This window comes from Esox lucius, chromosome 20, assembly GCF_011004845.1.
Source record: "Esox lucius isolate fEsoLuc1 chromosome 20, fEsoLuc1.pri, whole genome shotgun sequence".
Classification (NCBI taxonomy): Eukaryota; Metazoa; Chordata; class Actinopteri; order Esociformes; family Esocidae; genus Esox; species Esox lucius.
The window spans coordinates 45,498,647-45,519,898 of NC_047588.1; the positions used below are offsets into that span (position 1 = coordinate 45,498,647).

At 38.7% G+C, this 21,252-nt stretch overlaps 1 protein-coding gene across 4 annotated transcripts in view; it reads right to left on the reverse strand.

The window, feature by feature from the left end:
* The window catches only part of thsd7ba (thrombospondin, type I, domain containing 7Ba), a 292,455-nt gene that overhangs the window by 266,851 nt on the left and 4,352 nt on the right, over positions 1–21,252 (reverse strand). For all 4 annotated transcript variants that reach the window (XM_034289054.1, XM_029115860.2, XM_029115859.2 and 1 more), the window contains exon 2: positions 15,666–15,838. In XM_034289054.1, coding sequence (XP_034144945.1) covers positions 15,666–15,807 — 142 coding nt within the window. In that variant the 5' untranslated portion in view covers positions 15,808–15,838. The remainder of the gene's footprint in view (positions 1–15,665; positions 15,839–21,252) is intronic.

Consider the following 21,252-nt stretch of genomic DNA (forward strand, 5'->3'; position numbering starts at 1 on the left):
TGAGGGAAAAAAGTATTTGATCCCCTGCTGATTTTGTACATTTGCCCATTGACAAAGAAATGATCAGTCTATGATTTTAATGGTAGGTTTATTTGAACAGTGAGAAACAGAATAACAAAAAAATACATCCAGAAAAACGCATGTCAAAAATTTTATAAATAGATTTGCATTTTAATGAGTGAAATAAGTCAATCAATCAATCAAAATGTATTTATAAAGCGCTTTACAACAGCAGTTGTCACAAAGTGCTTTACAGAGACACCCGGCCTTAAACCCCAAGGAGCAAACAACAGTAGTGTTCAGTGGCTAGGAAAAACTCCCTAAGAAGGTCGAATTTTAGGAAGAAACCTAGAGAGGACCCAGGCTCAGAGGGGTGACCAGTCCTCTTCTGGCTGTGCCAGGTGAGATATTAAGAGTCCAATTGGAATAATAAATAAATATCTCTTGGCTAAATCCAGAGTATATTTGATTTTAGACTAGGTCAGAAGTATGACCAGGTGGACAAGGACAGGAACAGCAACGGTCCCCCCAAACCAGGTAATCCGCAGGTGTGGACCAGGACCTCATCTCCTCCTAAAATTTAAAATTGGAGGAAACTGAGAAAAGTTAGTAGTACATCCCTCATGTCCCCCAGCACAATAATATAGCAGCGTAACACCTTGGAAACTGAGACGGGGGGGTCCGGTGACACTGTGGCCCTACCCGGGGGAGGCCCCGGACAGGTTCCAACAGGCAGGAAATCAATCCAACCACATTGCCAGGCATCAACCAAAGGGACACCCACCAACCGCAACCCCCCTGAATGAGGGCCGAGTATTGCTAGCAGCGTACAGCCCAACTGCACAAGTGCGCAATAGAGAGTCAACAACAAGCCAGTGACTCTTCCCCCGAAGGGCATTGGAGGGAGGGCATCCCAGTGGCGACGAGAGCCCACCTGGCAAGACAGCAAGGGTGGACAGTATCAAGATTACTGGTCACCTTCACGCCCCCGGGCCAGGCTACACCTAATTATAAACCGTGCTGTAGAGATTAGTTTTTAGTAGACACTTGAAAGTTTGCACTGAGTTTGCATTTCTAACCTTAATTGGCAGATCATTCCACAGGAGTGGAGCTCTATGAGAAAATAAGTATTTGATCCCCTCTCAATGAGAAAGATTTCTGTCTCCCAGGTGTCTTTTATACAGGTAACGAGCTGAGATTAAGAGCACACTCTTAAAGGGAGTGCTCAAAATCTCAGTTTGTTACCAGTAAAAAAGACACCTGTCCACAGGAGCAATCAATCAATCAGATTCCAAACTCTCCACCATGGCCAAGACCAAAGAGCAAAGCAAGCAAGCAGCAAGGAAGTTTATTTATATTGCACAATTCATACATAGAAGCAATTCAATGTGCTTTACAAAGAAAAATAAAAAATATAAAATTACAATAGCATAAAAACACATTCAAATTAAAACATCAAAACAACATAACAATTAAACATAGAATAAGAGAATAGAAATTGAATAAAAATGGGATACAAACATAGTAAGCTATAATAGCTGTAAGGCTAAACAGTGCGGTTAAGTTAAAGTGCTCAGTCACAGGCGCATGAAAACAGAAGTGTTCTTAACCTGGATTCAAAAAATATTATATGCACGTCTAAGATCTTCTGGTAGTTTATTCCAGTTGTGTGCAGCATAACTGCTAAACACAGCTTGACCATGTTTAGTTGGGACTCTGGGCTTTAAATACACCCTCATCCTCTCTGGTGAGTACATTTTGTGAAATACTATCGTTCCACTGTTAGGACAAACATATTTTGGACATCACCTGATATTTCAATGCAAACAATTATGGCTGAAATCAACCAGTCATATACTTATATTTTATAATGGGATTGTGTGTTGTCCAATAGACCTGATGTATTGTCTGAGGTTTTTATTTTATTTTCTGTAAAAGACATTCTAAAATACATTATTTGCCATTGAGTTCTATTGGGCGGCATGGTGGTTAGACATTTTAAACTGTAACCAGGTGCATGTTTTTCAAGTATTGGCCCAGTAAACAAATGGTTGATGGATCTAATCCCACAGGTGAAAAAAAGTTGTATTTTTCCCAGGTAGTTGCTGTAGATAAGAATGTGTTCTTAGCAAAATAACGGTAAAATAAATCTCCTGGGTGGCTCCCCAGTCAACTCTATGGAGTCCAGTCACTTCCTGGGCACCACCATCGCCCAGGACCTCAAGTGGGACCTGAACATCACCTCACTTACAATGAAAGCTCAGCAGAGGATGTACTTCCTGCAGCAGCTGAAAATTCAACCTGCCATAGACTAAAATGTGCCAAATCTGTCATGTGACTTTGAGCAATATATTTCACCCTAATTACTCCTTTTCTGAATACAACATGTATTTGCCACAGCCTACTCCAAAGCAAGTAAAATAACGTATCCAAGAAATACATACACACCATAAAAGAAGGGTTACTCACAAGTTCCATGGGGGAAATGATTCAATGCAATGGTTCCTTGAAGTTCATTTTCTCTTTTAAAGGTACAGTTCACCCTAGGGGGACCTTAAGTAGTCTGTATTATGTCTTAGAGATTTCTAGGGCGGTGAGATTAGTTTTTCTTAACACGTAACACCAGATTAGCACAGTATTATGTAACGGTGTTGATTGAAGGGCAATCAAGATCTTAAAAATGAAAGTTATTATCATTTGTTTTTTCAGGCTGGGTGTTTTGTAAAAGCACTTTGTGACATCACTTTGTGATTTTATAAATAAATCTAATTTAATTTCTTTAAGACTATGTTGTACTGACCATGCACAAAATTCCCTTAATTATTAGTCACAGTTGACCTTTATTGATAAAGGTCAACTGTGATAGGATAGGCTCTCTGAGCAATGTTCATATCAGCAGATATACTGATGGAAGTACAAGGTGTCAACAAGTTTCCTCTTTCTAAAAGACTACACAAGTCTTTCCTGCTCTTCCATTGAAGAGAGAACTTAAGATCTGGGGCTGTTCATCAAAGACACCAATGCCTAACGACGCCACGGTGGGAGAGTAAGATGGAGAGGACAGACAGGAAGGGGGGAAATGCAGCAGTTTCAACCGGCCACACCCTTTTCTTTAAAACTGCCATGAGAGGCCACTCCAATGAAAGCGACACCTCGCCTCCACAGCGTTTTGTCGTTTCGTTCTACGTTTTTCCTCACATACTCATCTTTTCTACTGTTAACAAAATACGTTATAGGACCCTAAACACCTGTTCTGTGCCTCTCCCAAATACAAACAAAATGCACTGTATCACCACACTCCATTTCCGATGACTAATAAACAGTATAACAGCAAGGCCTTCTACAGTTCTTGGAAATCAACCCAGAATGAAACAGGTTGGATTTTAATCTATTTCTCATAAAGTATCAGTACTATACATTTTTCATCCTCATAAACAACTTCTTCAAAGACTCTTTCTGTGGTGACTTTTCTTCATCTTATTCAAATTCCACAGTGAAGATAGCTGTGGAATTAGAACATTTTCCATGTGGCTGACGTGAAAGCCCTTCAAGTTAAAAGGAGTAGTGAGACAGTAGTAGCTGTGTTACACTTCCAGGGAATATTCCCAGGGGATTGTCTATCTGGTGCTTGGAGATTTCTCCTGGAGAGGAGAACCGATAGCAGCTTCTATGACAACCTTCATCAGTTTCCATAGCAATAGATAGCGGAGATCTCCATCGGAGGATCAATGTTCTGAAGGCTTTTAAGTTCTGTCTGCGAAATCCTCCAAAGTTGCTTTTGATAACGGTCACACAGATGACCAAGACAGTGAGGATTTAGATGGACTAAATACATCACTTGAAAAAACAAAATAATTTTACCTCTGAATTAATTTTCATCACGTTATCTTTTTTTTTCATTGCAAAGAGCCATATGTCCAGGAGCATTTCAAATGTGATCTAATTGGCTCGACATCTTACAGCTTTAGATCAATAGTCAACTTAGAATTTTCTACCTTGATCACAATTAGGCAGACTTGGCTCCTGGAAAGCAGATCTATGGGAGCCTGTACCATTATTTTGACTGCTTTTGTGCTCATTTTTAAGAAAACAATGAATTATTATGCGGTAGGAATTGGCATTCATAACTATAATCCTTTCACAACAGTGACATTCTAAAAGGGGTCCTTGAGATCTGTGAAACTGATAGCATTACAGTTTAAACCCTTAAATACAAGTACTATAGTTAGAGCACCATGGAATGTTCTGTACAGCTTCGGAAAAAATTAAGAGACCACTGCACCTTTTTCTTTCCTTTCCAAAAAACTTGAAAAGGAAGGTTTTGAGTGAGGAACAAAAGGGTTCAAATTAAGAGACCTATTTGTTAATTAAAAAAACTCTTATTTATTTGTATTATTAACATCAAACTAATATTTCATTCATACCACGAATCAGAACAAATAAACAGCTTAAAAAACATATTCCAGCATAATTACAATAGAGTTATGAGTTTCTGTAGAGAGTACACCATCTGACATAAACTCACTTCTTACTGAGTGATGAAACTTTACCTCAATGTTTACAGGGCTAAACCTACAAAATCGTCTTAAAATGAGTCCCCATATTAAAATCAACCATCTGGAAAAAGATGAGAGGTTTTCAAAGATGACAAATACAGACCCAGTAATATTAAAGTCCATGTAGAGTCTTAAGCTGACACTAACTGAACAGGGTGTCTTTCCCTTTAGTTGGAAAGCAGCAATCACAGGAGAAAATGTAATCCAATTGAAATGCTCTCTCCTACACAAACTAACTTAAAGGGTTAGTTCATTCAAAATGTATAGTTTTCTAAAAGTCCACTCACCAAAAGATATTCCTGAAGACCCAGTACATTTTTCAAAAAATCCATTATTCAGCTCTGTCCCAGTCTGTAGTTAGTGTTATTAGTATCATCCAAATTCATTAATGGAAACGGTTTGTACCTTTATTGCAAAGTATAAATTGAATATCTACTGTAGTTAAACAGTATAAATGAAATATCTACTTTAATAAACAGTATAAATGAAATATGTACTGTTAATAAACAGTTGTCTACAGTCATTCTACAACAAACTCTTCAACAAATAAACTGCACTCATAACTGCCTACATTACTTATGTAAAACAGTAGAAATGCTACACAAACAGTCAAAAATACTTGTAATACTTTGTTTTAGTCTTTGAAAAGATCTCATTATAAAGAAAATGTAACGTTTAATACAACTACAATTAACATAATCAAAATACTTTCTAATAATGCATGTTTCTCAGAGACCTTGTTGCACTACTCCCTTGTACTACGAGACTAGATTCTGCCTTGCAAAGTCTGAAGTTTTCAGCTGCACACGCCACCTTGCATCTTCAATGTGCCTGCACTTCACATTTTGAATTGCCATTTGCACTTGCCTCATTGCACAATCTTTTTTCCCCCGCTTATACACATACATTATAGTTAATACTTGTAAATTTTCTGTCATCTATTTGCCTTCATTGCACATCAATAAATTCCACTTGTAACACTCTATACTTTATACTTGTAAATGTCTTGCCCTCCTCTATTGCACTTTGGGTTAGATGGTAACTGAATTTCATAATCTAAAGTTTAACAGATACATGATCTGTGTGAACAATTTCAACAAATAATTTCCTTTTGATGTGTTAGATTATACTTCAAAGCACTGTGGCACCTTTTGTTATGCATCTGGAATGCTTCCATGTGTCGGCTTGAAATTAGAATGCATTATTGGTGGTGTGGAGATTTTGTTTCATAAAGTGAATTCTCCTTTCCAGTTAAGCATCAACGAACATAAGCTGTCTTAGTGCAGTAAGGATGTCAAATCCTCACACCTGGTGTTCCCACCATCGTTTCTCAACCTATGCTATTTCAAGTGAAATTAATCAATCTTTTTATCATTTGGGCAGTATCATTACCCAACCACTGAGAGAGAGATGAGTGTGCTAATCGCACAGCAAGACACCAGGGCTTTATCTATGAAGGGAAACTTTCACAGCTAGCTGCTGAAAGAAAATAAATAGAGGCCCTACTTGGAGAGGAAGGGACTATTGGGGTTTAACAATTCTGCTATGACTATCAATCACTAATTAAAATTAATGACTAGCAGAATAATTATTTATTCAATGTATTTAAGGCTACTGAATAACTTATATCAGTTCACTTCTTAAATATAAAGGTTTGTGTACAGTAAATACAATAATGTATAAGAGTAACATTTAAGATAATAAAATATAGAAATATATTTTGCACGTGATATTTTATATTTTGCACTCTCATTCTCAGGAAGATGCCATGCCAAAATGTGGACAGCAGCGAGAGGCTGATGCAGTACATTGTTGGGAAAAAATTATCCAGGGATAAGAAACAGTGTACTTACAAGGTCTTTATGTTCTGGCAGCTTATGATGTTTTGGTCATGAAGTGATTAAGGTGCAAATTGTTCTGAAAGAGGTGAGATTGGAACCAATGCTGCAGCAGTACATGTGACCAGAGGCAGTGGCTTACACCACTAGACCACCCTAGACCACCCACCTTACAACCCTAGACCACCCTAGAACACCCACCTAGACCAACTTACACTACTAGACCAACCTAGACCACCCACCTAGACCTTCCTAGACCCTTACACCACTAGACCACCCTAGACCCTTACACCACTAGACCTCCCTAGACCACCTTAAACCACTAAAACAACCACCTAGACCACCTTACACTACTAAACCAACTTAGACCACCCACCTAAACCTCCCTAGATCACTAGACCACCCACCTAGACCTCCCTAGACCATCGGACACCACTAGACCTCCCTAGACCACCCACCTAGACCTCCCTAGACCACCTTACACAATGAGACCACCCTAGAAACCCACCTAGACCACCTTACACCATTAGACCACCCTAGACCACCTTACACAATTAGACCACCCACCTAGACCACCATAGACCACCTTACACCATTAGAACACCCTAGAACACCCACCTAGACCACCGTACACCATTAGACCACCATAGAACACCCACCTAGACCTTCCTAGACCATCTCACAAAATTAGACCACCCTAAAACACCCATCTAGACCACCCTATGCCATTAGACCACCCTAGAACACCCACCTAGACCACCCTAGAAAACCCACCAGGACCCTAGACCACTAGACTACCCTAGAACACCTTAGACATCTGGACCTCTCTAGACTACTGGACCCTTTAGAACACCTTAGACATCTGGACCTCTCTAGACTACTGGACCCTCTAGAACACCTTAGACCACTAGACCACCCTCAACCCCCTTAAATTACTGGACAACATTAGACCCTTAGACCAATAAACTACCTAAGATCACTGGACCACCAGACTACCCTAAATTACTCTACCACCCCAGACCTCCGTAGACCACTCTAGACCACCTTGTGTGCCGATTGGCTGACACTACCATTCCAAAATGGTTCCAGTTCAAATATTTTTAGCTCCTTTGGTGTCTGATACAGAAGAAAGCATTTATTTATTTGATGAAAGCATGCTGTCTAGCAATCGCAGGAAGTTTTGAGCAGCAACAATATCTAAATCCATACTTAATGTCACGTGACAAATATCTGTTGCATTGAATACTATTATGTAAACTTGAAAGTGTGTTAATGTAACAGCTGATATTGAATACAATAATAGAATTGTTTATTTTCCTTGAACAGAAGGAACAGAAGGGTTAAAATTAAGAAATCACTGCAAATTGAATGCTTCTGTTCTTCATTCAGAACTTTCCTTTTCGACTTTTTGGAAAGGAAAGAAAAAGGTGCAGTGGTTTCTTTATTTTTTCCGGAGCTGTATGTATATTTTACTGTCAATGGAGAGATTTATATTGAACCTGCACTGTTAATAGAGAGATTGATATACATAATTGACTGTTAATGGAGAGATTGACATTGATACGTAACTGTCATTGATGAGTTTGATATTGAAACTGCACTGGTAATAAATAATCTGGTATTGATATTTCACTGTCCATGGAGTGTTTAATATTGAGACGGCACTGGAAATAAATCATTTGGTATTGATATTTCACTGTCTATGGAGAGTTTGATATTGAAACTGTACTGGTAATGAATAATTTGGTATTGATATTTCACTGTCCATGGAGTGTTTGATATTCAAACTGCACTGGTAATATATAATTTGGAATTGATACTTCACGGTTAAACCATCATTTGATAATGTTACTGCACTTCAAATGAAAGGTTTATCCACTATATAAAGTACCTTTTTAACCTGATTATGTTCCTTATTGAAAGCTACCACAAACAACTGAGTTTTGGAATATATGGTTGGTACACAATTTTATGCTGTTAGGTATATAACTGCATATTGAGGAAATGGCACAGAATCTCTCAGAAAACCAGGTAATTTTGTTTTGTTTTTGCTAATTTACAGAAACTTTCTACAGATACATAGAATGCCATGTATCTGCAGGCCGACAAACTGGAGTCAGGTTTTTGAAACACATTTTGTTGCTGGCTTAGCTGCCTTTTTTTTTTTAATCAATCTCTAATGGTATGGAAAATCAAAACACTTGTGAGAAATTAGTCTATTGAAAGGGAAAAATCAAGCACTAAAAGGGACATGACAGGGTTAAATTCTGGGTCATCTCTTATTCTCTCTAAATCTGAAGGAAGTTGGAGATACTGTGAAATGTGTAACAGTTTCTTTTTTGCTGATAATACAGCTCTGTATTCCTCTTCACCTGCTGTGAATCAAGCCCTAACCTATTTTAAGTTTGACTTCTAGTTATTACAGAATCCTAGATCTTATATTACTGCTAAATACAAAAAGGTACTTTTTAAAGGCCTCACAACCCTTCAAGAAATGTCAATGCAAAATAAAAGAATGTTTTATGACAGACACACCATAGTATTTTCGATCAAAAAGTGTTTTGGGACTCTATGTACAACCCCGTTTCCAAAAAAGTTGTGACACTGCGTAAAATGCAAATAACAACTGAATTCAATGATGTGCAAATCATTTATCCCTAAATGTAATTGAAAATAGTACAAAGACAATATAGTAAATGTTGAAACTGAAAATGTTATTGTTTTTGGAAAAATACATACATACATTTTGAATTGGATGCCAACAAAGTAGAAAAAAGTTGGGACAGGGTTATGTTTACCAATGTGTTGCACCAACTCTTCTTTTAACAATACTCTGTAAGTGTTGGGGAACTGAGGAGACCAATTGCTGTCTTTTTGAAATTGAAATGTTGTCCCATTCTTGCTTGATATAGGATTGCAGCTGCAGCAGAGATGGACAGTATTTCTGTTACTTGTATTTTAAATAAATACTTTCTTATAATAACTTTTGAGTTATGAGTTTGAGTTTAATAACTTGAGTGTTTTGTAAATGTAAATGTAATTTGTAACAAGATACTTTAGAGGGGAGTAATTTTGAAACAAACAAAATGTTTTAACTACATTATCCACACTACTCACAGTATTTCCAATCAAGTTCATCTGTGAAGTTCGCCCCCTCCCCCCTCAAGCAAGCCAGCACATGCTTCCTGCCTTAACCAGTGCATTGGACTCTCCGTCAAGGTAAACATTATATCTGAACTGCATTAACTATATAAAATCCATTGTATATTTTTAGATTTTACAAATTTTGAATGCCATAGGTAAGATAAAGATAAAAAAAAATCGATAGATTGGAGTTTGAGCCAGCAAGCTAGCTAGCTAGCAATTAATTTGTGCTTCAAGTTGGCTTGGATAGTTAACATGAAACAGCTCAACGAGCATATAAGACTTATTTGCCATGGGTAGCTAACAAGTGTTAGCTAAATGTATAATTTATGTCTGGCTACATATTGCATGGTACATGGTGGTTAACATATAATACTGTATATCAAGCTATCAGTGCTAACAAGCTAGTGAAGCTAGCAAGTAGTCTAGGCTGATGCATTGCTAGGAGTTAGCAAGTTAGCTTGTCAGTTGGATAGCTGTGGGAAGAGGGAGATCGGGAGCACATTTTATGCTACACATTTTATGCTCATGATTACCTTCACCATTACTGGCAGACAATATAGTTCCCAGTTATGACAGTAAATGGTGTCCATTTGTAAAAAAAATATATATATTATTATTATTTCTACTACATTAAATATACAGTTACATTTACTTTTAAAGGCCTATTATGCAAGTATGCTAAGTATACTTTTTGTCATCTACAGCAGTGGTTCCCAAACCTCTCCTGGGGCACCCCCAGCCATTCCATCTATTAGATGTATGCCAGAGCTAGCACACACATAATTCAACTGAACGTGAATCAGTCGCTCTTGCATGCAGACATTTCCCAAGTCCAAACACATACAAACTTATTGAGATATAAGAGGAAATCCACTCAGAATTTGGCCTTTCAAATGAAAACATTATTGCAGTGGTGACTGACAATGGGTCCAATTTCATTAAGGCCTTTAAGGAGTTCTATATATCTATTGTTGCAGATGAAGAGAATGATTATACAGAGGAGGATGGACTGTCCTTCATAATCATAAATTCTTCAGGGGAAGAAGCGTCTGAAGGTGAAATCACCCTACCACCTCATGTGAGATGTGCCACTCATACTCTCAGCTTAGTGGGTACCACTGATGCAAAGCAGGTGATGAACGACTCTCCCACACACTCATGCCTGAACAACTCAGCCATGGGAAAGTGCTCAGCTTTGTGGAATGCATCAAAAACACCCAAGCAGAGCAGAGCTCCTATTAGAAGTTACAAAGGGACATTTGAAAACACCTTTCCCAATACGTTGGAATTTACTGTATCATAGTTTGAATCATTTAAGAGACAAACTACCTCAAATGATGGAAAAACGTAAGCTCCCTACATTCAAAGAGGTGGAGCTTGACTACCTGGGAGAGTACTGCAAAATCCTGAGAACGAATGCAATAGCCATAGATCGGCTACAGGGTCGGATCTCTTGCTTCTATGGTGACTCACCCATACTTCAAAATGCGCTGGCTACATGCACAATTGTCAGGAGAAAAAAGGCGTACCTTCAAGATGATTAAGAAGAAGTCTTCTTTATTTTCTCAGCTGAAGAAAATTAAGTCTGGGTAAGACCAGAGATCACACGCCATAGCAAAACTGTGTTAGAGATTTTTTTTTTTCTGGAGGACACCAGAAAGGACCTGCTTTCTCTGGAACTGTACCCACTGATCAAGCTCCTTTTTGCTTGATTTAATACATCCCTCCCCTCTTCAAACTGTTCTTATTTGGAGGAATGATATTCCATCCGCACAGGAGGCAGTTAACACCAGAAATATTAGAAAAGTTAGTTGTTCTTAAAGGCAACTAAATACGCTACTATTCACTATTCTTAAGTAATATTCAAATTTTCTGAGATACTGAATTTGGGGTTTTCATTAGTTGTCAGTTATAATCATCACAATAAAAAGAAATAAACATTTGAAATATATCAGTCTGTGTGTAATGAATGAATATAATATACAAGTTTTACTTTTTCGATGATATTCTAATTTTATGACCAGCACCTGTATATTGTTGCCATGTGCACTAATGCACCCCCATACCATCATGAATGCTGGCTTTTGAACTGTGCGCTGATGACAAAACAGATGTTCCCTCATCCCTTTCACCCAGAGGATGCAGCATCCATGATTCCCAAAAATAAAATTTGTCAGACCACAGGACAGTTTTCCATCTAAAATTAGCTAGGGCCCAGAGAAGGCGGTGGCGTTTCTGGATGTTGTTTATGTATAGTTTCTTCTATGCATGGTAGAATTTTAACTTGCATGTGGATGCAGTGACAAATTGTGTTCACAGACAATGGTTTTCGGGAGTGTTCCAGAGCCCATGCAGTGATTTCCACTAAAGAACTTTGTCTGTTTTTAATGCAGTGCCGCTTAAGGGCCCGCAGACTACGGCCATCCAATATTGGTTTTCGGCCTTGTCCCTTGTGTTCAGAGATTCTTCCAGATTCTCTGAATCTTTTAATTATGTTGTGTACCGTAGATGATGACATCCCCAAACTCTTTGCAATATTATGTTGTGTTAGGCTATTCTTAAATTGTTGCATGCACATTTTTTCACAGAGTGGTGAACCCGTCCCCATCTTTACTTCTGAAATACTCTTTTTATACCCAATCATGACCTGTTGTCAATTTACCTAATTAGTTGTGTGATATTCCACCAGGTTTAGTTTTTTAGATTTACACAACATATATATTTTTTTAAATATAGGCTTTAACATCATTACATTCTGTTTTTCTGTATATTTTACACAACATTTTTGGAAATGGGGTTGTGAAAAAAAAATCAGTTTTGCTCAGTTGTAGTCCTAACACAAGCAGTCCTAACACAAGTAGGAAAGGCTCTAAGAGGAACATTGCCCAGCCAGCCAGCTGTTTGGCTAGTAAGCCTTTGCAGCTACCTGGCAAACACCAAGCTATCCGGAGTCTACCTGGATAACACCAAGCTATCCGGAGTCTACCTGGATAACACCAAGCTATACGGAGTCTACCTGGATAACACCAAGCTATATAGAGTCTACCTGGATAACACCAAGCTATCTGGAATCATGTAAAAACAAAAATCTGTTCTACTCCTTGTAAAAGCTAGAGATCTGAACATACAAACATCATCTTTAACTGTTCCATCATCCTTTCCTGACTGAAAGTAAAGAGCAGCAGCCCAGGAAAACACCATAATAGAGCTATCCATATCCAGGAAATCCAGTTCTGACGAAGTGTGCAAACTATCAGGATTGAGATTATCCCTGAGACAATACATGTTGTCGAGAACTATATTCAAAAACACAGAGATTGAGTAGATTATTTAAATGCTCCATTAACACTGTGCTATAATAGTAGTGATGACATCCCCAGTATCTTGTTGCAAATGTCTCAAACATGGATCAACTTTTTGCAGAAATCCCCAAAATGAGTACCACGCTACAGGAGGTGGCCGCAGATATATTAACTATCAAACAAACAACCTCTGAACTGAAGTTCACGGTGAACGGGATACAGGAAAAGATGGAAGAAGTGGAGGGGTGTATCCACCACCTGGAGGACACGACAGAGTGGCTCATAAATAACAGGGAACATGATGAAAAAAGGAGGGATGCTATGTGGAACCGTATGCAGAGGCTTGGCTATCACAATAAGAGAAATAACGTGCGACTGGTGGGGCTGAGAGAAACCTACCGGACGAACGGCACAATGGAGAGCTGTGAGAAGAGAGTGTTGGGCAAGGGGCTCGGAATCAACGTGAACGGTGAATTTGAAATCGAAAGAGCGCATCGCCCACTTGCCCAATGACCGTCAGCCGCCCAGGCCAGTGCTGATTAGATTCCTACGACAGTTAGGGATAAAGTAGTGAAAGGGGCCAGAGAAAAGCGCGGGATCGAATGGGAAGGCATCCAACTGTCCATGTTCCCAGATATGACACAGGACCTTGCTGAGAAAAGAAAAACTTTCACAACCACGAAGAGAGTGCTGCAGCGGCTCAACATGATATATACGCTGGCTCATCCAGCATCCCTGTGATTCACGTGGAAGGGGAAGAGCCAAAGTTTCACAAGCGCCAAAGAGGCAGAGAAGTTCATCAGGATTAACTTCAATACAGATGGGTGAGCTGAAAGGCTATGTCTAATTTGAGAAGTGTCGCACTGCAAAGATGGACTTGGACTATAATATGGGCTATAAAGAAGAAAAGTGGCTGATCCAAGAGTGGACAATGTTTTGAGTATTGATTGTGTGCTGCCTGAGCAACAGAGCCAGAGAGTGAGCTTCTTCTGGTTGAGTGTACCGTCCCTCACGGATCCAAACGCTAGGTTTCTCTTTTTTTTTTTTGTGGGTTTCTTTTGATTATTTTTTTTTTTTCTGTTTCTTTTCTAATATGTTTCCTTCTCTGGAAGTGTTATGGTTTGCACTGTTAAGATGTTTGTTAAGCTGCGTTTGGTGATGACAGATAAAAGAGCGAGTGACGCAAACGAGACATGGCAATTACAAGAAGCGCTTATTGGGGATATAACTAATATTGATATAAAACTTAGCCTTACAGGCATAGACTACTATTCACACGTAAAATATGTCTAGATACCATGTTCAATGCATAAGGTGGAATATAAATGGATTTGGGAACCCTATTAAGAGGGAATGTGTTGCCTTATCTGAAGCCTAATAAGATGGACATAGCTTTTCTACAGGAAATGCACTGAAATTGAAATGGAGCTGTTTTCCAGCAAGCAGAATGGAGTAATAATAAACAAAAATGTAAGTTTTTCTTAAGTTAAGGATAAAGAAGGTAGAATGGTGTTTATACAAGCACTGATTAAAGGGTCCAAGATGATACTGTGCATTATCTATGCAATATGATGGACAGAAGTTTAAATGGTGAATATCTCAGGCATATTTGAAACATTAAACTAAAACATTACCTACAGATGTCTTCTGGTCATTTATGCTTGTATTTATGCTTGTAGATCAGTAACAATTGTACGTATGGCCGCTTAACAGTAAAATATAAACACATTTTCCACAGTTTTATGACAATTTGAACCCTGAACCAACTGTATGACAGAGCTAACAGGACTGAAATGAACCCTGAACCAACTCTGTGACAGCTAACATGACTGACATGAATCCTAAACCAACAGTATTTACAGAGCTAACATGATTGACCTGAACCCTAAACCAACAGCATGACAGAGCTAACATGACATGATGAACCCTGAACCAACTGTATTTACAGAGCTAACATGACATGATGAACCCTCAACCAACTGTATTTACAGAGCTAACATGACATGATGAACCCTGAACCAACTGTATTTACAGAGCTAACATGACATGATGAACCCTGAACCAACTGTATTTATAGAGCTAACATGACATGATGAACCCTGAACCAACTGTATTTACAGAACTAACATGACATGATGAACCCTGAACCAACTGTATGACAGAGCTAACAGGACTGAAATGAACCCTGAACCAACTCTGTGACAGCTAACATGACTGACATGAATCCTAAACCAACAGTATTTACAGAGCTAACATGATTGACCTGAACCCTAAACCAACAGCATGACAGAGCTAACATGACATGATGAACCCTGAACCAACTGTATTTACAGAGCTAACATGACATGATGAACCCTCAACCAACTGTATTTACAGAGCTAACATGACATGATGAACCCTGAACCAACTGTATTTACAGAGCTAACATGACATGATGAACCCTGAACCAACTGTATTTATAGAGCTAACATGACATGATGAACCCTGAACCAACTGTATTTACAGAACTAACATGACATGATGAACCCTGAACCAACTGTATGACAGAGCTAACATGACTGACATGAACCCTAAACCAACAGTATGACAAAGCTAACATGACTGAGATTAATCCTGAACCAACAGTATTGTCAGAGCTAACATGACCAACATGAACCCTGAACCAACAGTAGTGACAGAGCTAACATGACTGAGATGAACCCTGAACCAACAGTATTGTCAGAGCTAACATGACCAACATGAACCCTGAACCAACAGTAGTGACAGAGCTAACATGACTGAGATGAACCCTGAACCAACAGTATTTACATCAAATTTTGTACCTGTTTTCCAGGAAAAGTGTTTGTCCTTGGTAAACTCGATGTCTGACTGGACATGAGACGCGATAAGCGAAAGGAAGAGGATGCAGTAGTTCCTGTATCGCCATATCCAGGCAAGGATATCACAGCCATCTTTAACCATCATAGTCCAGCCAGTTGACTGCTTTCTCTTACTCCTGAGGAGACAAACAGAGTTAGAGTAAGTTAAGGAGTTAGAGTAACAGGGAAAAAGTTACAGGAACAGGGTTAGTAAGTTAACTGGTTGTTAGTTAGAAAGTTTTTTGTCCGTTAGTTTGTTATTTAGAGGAACTGTGATAAAGTGATTTAGCAGGAAATGGTTATTGTTAGAAGAAAATGAATAGAATTATAGGAATAAAGTTAGTGTTGAGGAGAAAGAATAGAGTTAGAACAACAAGGTAAGAGTTAGGGACAGATTGGAATTTAACATGATGAGACACAAAGCAATAGGAGAGGGTCATGCTTTTTTAATTTCAGTCTTGGGGAGGGTTTACAGTTTTTTTGAAGTCCAAGGGATGGTCATTTTATTTTAAAATTGATTACATTTCAGTAGCTTGTCTGTCAGACTTGGAATTTACGCATTGACTGGCGGAACATACCATATTTCTATGTCAGATTTCTATTGGCTGTTTGATCTGTCCCTCTTTGTGCTTGACATATCCAGATCATGGATATAGCACAATATATAGTGGAAAAAAGGCTAGAAAAAGCATGAAAACAACAACCTTCGTGTCATTGCAAAATTATGAAAGGACCACAATAAAGCACTAAGCTCTCTATTCAGGAATGTAAGAGTATCTTTGCAGTCTCTGTTCGCTGTACATTATCTTGAAATATTCAATAGACTTTCAGAGTTGAAAGGCTAATGTTCTGTTGCAGAAAAGAGTGGAACGAATTGTGTGTTGGAGGAGTTGCTGCCACCAAATGTAGAGAACAGTCCATGTGGATGGTTGGACTATTAGCATTAATGCAGAGAACAGTCCATGTGGATGGTTAGACCATCAGTATGAATGTAGAGAACAGTCCATGTGGATGGTTAGACCATCAGTATGATAGTAGAGAACAGTCCATGTGGATGGTTAGATTATCAGTATGAATGTAGAGAACAGTCCATGCGGATGGTTAGACTATTAGCATTAATATAGAGAACAGTCCATGTGGATGGTTAGACCATCAGTATGAATGTAGAGAACAGTCCATGTGGATGGTTAGACCATCAGTATGATAGTAGAGAACAGTCCATGTGGATGGTTAGATTATCAGTATGAATATAGAGAACAGTCCATGCGGATGGTTAGACTATTAGCATTAATATAGAGAACAGTCCATGTGGATGGTTAGACCATCAGTATGAATGTAGAGAACAGTCCATGTGGATGGTTAGACCATCAGTATGATAGTAGAGAACAGTCCATGTGGATGGTTAGACCATCAGTATGATTGTAGAGAACAGACCCTCTGTATTATCACAATCATCATGCCAGGAGAAACCCTCTATAATATCACAGTCACCATGACAGGAGAAACCCTCTGTAATATCACTATCATGAAAGGAGAAACCCTCTGTAATATCACTACCATCATGACAGTAGAAACCCTCTAATATCACACTCATCATGACAGGAGAAACACTCTGTAATAGCACTATCATGAAAGGAGAAACACTCCGGCCAATAATTAGGGACAGTGGCCAATAATAGGGGTCATATTTTTTTGCGACAAACATTAACCAACTTACGTAAAATATACTTTTCCCATTAATGACACGCTAGCTAACATTTGTAAGTGCCTAATAGCTAATAAACATCAGAAACACAGCTGAAAAACTGTGCACGTTTCACAGACTAATGTTTGTTTGGGTTTGAAGTTAACGTATTGTAACGTAATCTGTTCAGAGGAAGGGAGATCCGGTTGTTAAATTAATTATCCATTTTTTAATGACTTTATTCCGAGATGAGTGGGCTAATCACTAAATCTGTTTTGAAATTACTCAGAATGATTCAGAGAACTCGCTTAGAAACAGAATAGTACTGCATGTAGATGTTAATTTACTATAAACTATAATTGACAAAATTATTTTGGATACATAGTACAGCAGTTTTTGTGACTTTTATTGGTGTTGGATGGATGAAGACAGAATGGACTTTAATTTCTTAATTTAGATCCATGATCCATCCATCCATGATTTTCCAGTGATGTCCCTGGCCTGCATTTTTTGAGCAGGACAGATCATCTTTGAGGCCAAAATGTGCTAAATTGAAGACTAATAACAGTCTACCTTAAGCTTCTACAGTCACTAAACTTATTAAGGGCAAAACACTCTGTGATATCATTATCATAAATACAGTAAAAACCCTCTGTAATAACATCATAAATACAGTAGAAATCCTCTGGAATATCACTATCATCATGACAGGAGAAATCCTCTGTAATATCACTACCATCATGACAGGAGAAATCCTCTGTAATATCACTACCATCATGACATGAGAAACCCTCTGTAATATCACTATGATCATGACAGAAGAAACCCTCTGTAATATCACTATCATGAAAGGAGAAACCCTCTGCAATATCACTATGATCATGACAGGAGAAATCCTCTGTAATATCACTACCATCATGACAGGAGAAATCCTCTGTAATATCACTACCATCATGACAGTAGAAACCCTCTGTAATATCACTATGATCCTGACAAGATAAACCCTCTGTAATATCACTATCATCATGGCACGAGGAACCCTCTGTAATATCACTATGATCATGCCAGGAGAAAACCTCTGTAATATCACAATTATCATGATAGGAGAAAGCCTTTGTCATATTATGAACAGGTTGGCAAGAAAGAAGTTGTTAATCAATGTTAATGCACCATTTGTAATTTATTAAAATAAAAGAATTGGTCAGGGTGTTGAATAGCATCGCAAAGGAACCATTTCTGCTGTACAGGTGCTGGTCATAAAATTTGAATATCATCAAAAAGTTGATTTATTTCAGTAATTCCATTCAAAAAGTGAAACTGGTATATTATATTCATTCATTACACACACTGATATATTTCAAATGTTTATTTCTTGTAATTGTGATGATTATAACTGACAACTAATGAAAATCCAAAACTCAGTATCTCCGAAAATTTTGATATTACTTAAGACCAATACAAAAAAAAGATTTTTAGAAATGTTGGCCAACTGAAAAGTATGAACATGAAAAATATGAGCATGTACAGCACTCAATACTTAGTTGGGGCTCCTTTTGCCTGAATTACTGGAGCAATGCGGCGTGGCATGGAGTCGATCAGTCTGTGGCACTGCTCAGGTGTTATGAGAGCCCAGTTTGCTCTGATAGTGGCCTTCAGCTCTCCTGCATTGTTGGGTCTAGCGTATCGCATCTTCCTCTTTACAATTCCCCATAGATTTTCTATAGGGTTAAGATCAGGCGAGTTTGCTGGCCAATTAAGAACAGGGATACCATGGTCCTTAAACCAGGTACTGGTAGCTTTGGCACTGTGTGCATCTCCATAAAGTTGGTCAGCAGCAGGAAGCATGAAGTGCTCTAAAACTTCCTGGTAGACGGCTGCGTTGACCTTGGACCTCAGAAAACACAGTGGACCAACATCAGCAGATGACATGGCACCCCAAACCATCACTGACTTTGGAAACTTTACACTGGACTTCAAGCAACGTGGATGCTGTGCCTCTCCTATCTTCCTCTAGACTCTGGGACCTTGATTTCCAAAGGAAATGCAAAATGTACTTTCATCAGAGAACATAACTCAGCAGCAGTCCAGTCCTTTTTGTCTTTAGCCCAGGCGAGACGCTTCTGACGCTGTGTCTTGTTCAAGAGTGGCTTGACACAAGGAATGCGACAGCTGAAACCCATGTCTTGCATACGTCTGTGCGTGGTGGTTCTTGAGGCACTAATTCCAGCTGCAGTCCACTCTTTGTGAACCTCCCCCACATTTTTGAATGGGTTTTGTTTCACAATCCTCTCCAGGGTGTGGTTATCCCTATTGCTTGTACACTTTTTTCTACCACATCTTTTCCTTCCCTTCGCCTCTCTATTAATGTGCTTGGACACAGAGCTCTGTGAACAGCCAGCCTCTTTAGCAGTGACATTTTGTGTCTTGCCCTCCTTGTGCAAGGTGTCAATGGTCGTCTTTTGGATAGCTGTCAAGTCAGCAGTCTTCCCCATGATTGTGTTGCCTACAGAACTAGACTGAGAGACCATTTAAAGGCCTTTGCAGGTGTTTTGGGTTAATTACAAGTTTCACTTTTTGAATGGAATTACTGAACTAAATACACTTTTTGATGATATTCTAATTTTATGACCAGCACCTGTATATAATTAACAGTGCAATTCCTTTGAATCTTAAAAATGGAAAAGAAAAAGAGTTTCATTTAGTTAAATTACTACAGTACTACAGTATTACTTTAAAGTTCAAGTTGGTTTTAATAATCACTATATTGCAGTTTACTGCAGTTTACAGTGCCCTGTACATCGGCTCCCATGGATTCCTCTAGTGGCCTAGCCTTTTTCTAGAACTCATCATCAGCCTGGGTATTCTAGAATGCACTTCTATATAGCTCCCTGTTTTTTTTTTTTATTGTGTGTTTCTCTAATAGCAACAAGCATCAGGGCATCAGGGGACAGAGTTTCTGAGATAGACTCTACAGAGCACAGGCCTCTGACTACACAGCTAAGGTGGTCTGAACAATGACAACGGCTTGATTAGGCTTCCTCTAAACTATTGCCAGAGCTCAGTCTGACTCCATCTTGCTTCCTCCTTGCCAAAAATGGAGCAGCATCAGCTGGTGAGGAAACAAAGGCTTTTAATCCCACAACGTTTAACAGATGCCTCCACGTTCCCCTAGATACCGTTCAATTCAATTATACTGCAGCCATCCATTCCCCACCATCAGCCAGCACACCTGATCTTCCTGCATCCTCCCACTTCACATCCGGCCAACACTTTTCACCCGCCCAAGAACTTTCTTTAATGGTCAAATTTAATTTACCCCACAAGTATTACCAGAGCAGCCCTGTTTAGAGATAAGTTGGGGAAATGGTAACAAAGATCAAGACAGTAGTTTACCCACCATAATAATTGATCACACTTATTATTCTGAACAGTGACATACTTATGGGGGGGGTTTCCTTGGTTGTATGTGAAAATGGACAACACTTTCATAGTCCACTTAGCCAAAACAGTCAGTAAACACTGCCAACATAGTCAAAACAATCAGTAAACACATTCAGTCAGTACAGATTAGATTACTTAAAATTCAACTGTATTGTCATTGAACAGTACGTATACAATACAATGAAATACAATTAGCATCTAACCAGGAGTGCAAATAGAAGAGGGCAGGAAATGTACATCTATTAAGTACAGTGTATGTTAGTTGAGTGTATATGCAATGAAGGCAAATACAGTGCAAATGAGCAATGAAGGCAGTTCGGGGGGGCAGAAAATGTACAAGTATTAAGTATATGTATGAACTGGAAATGAATAGTTATGCAATGAGGCAAATGCAAGTGCAAATGGCAATTCTGACTATGCTATCGA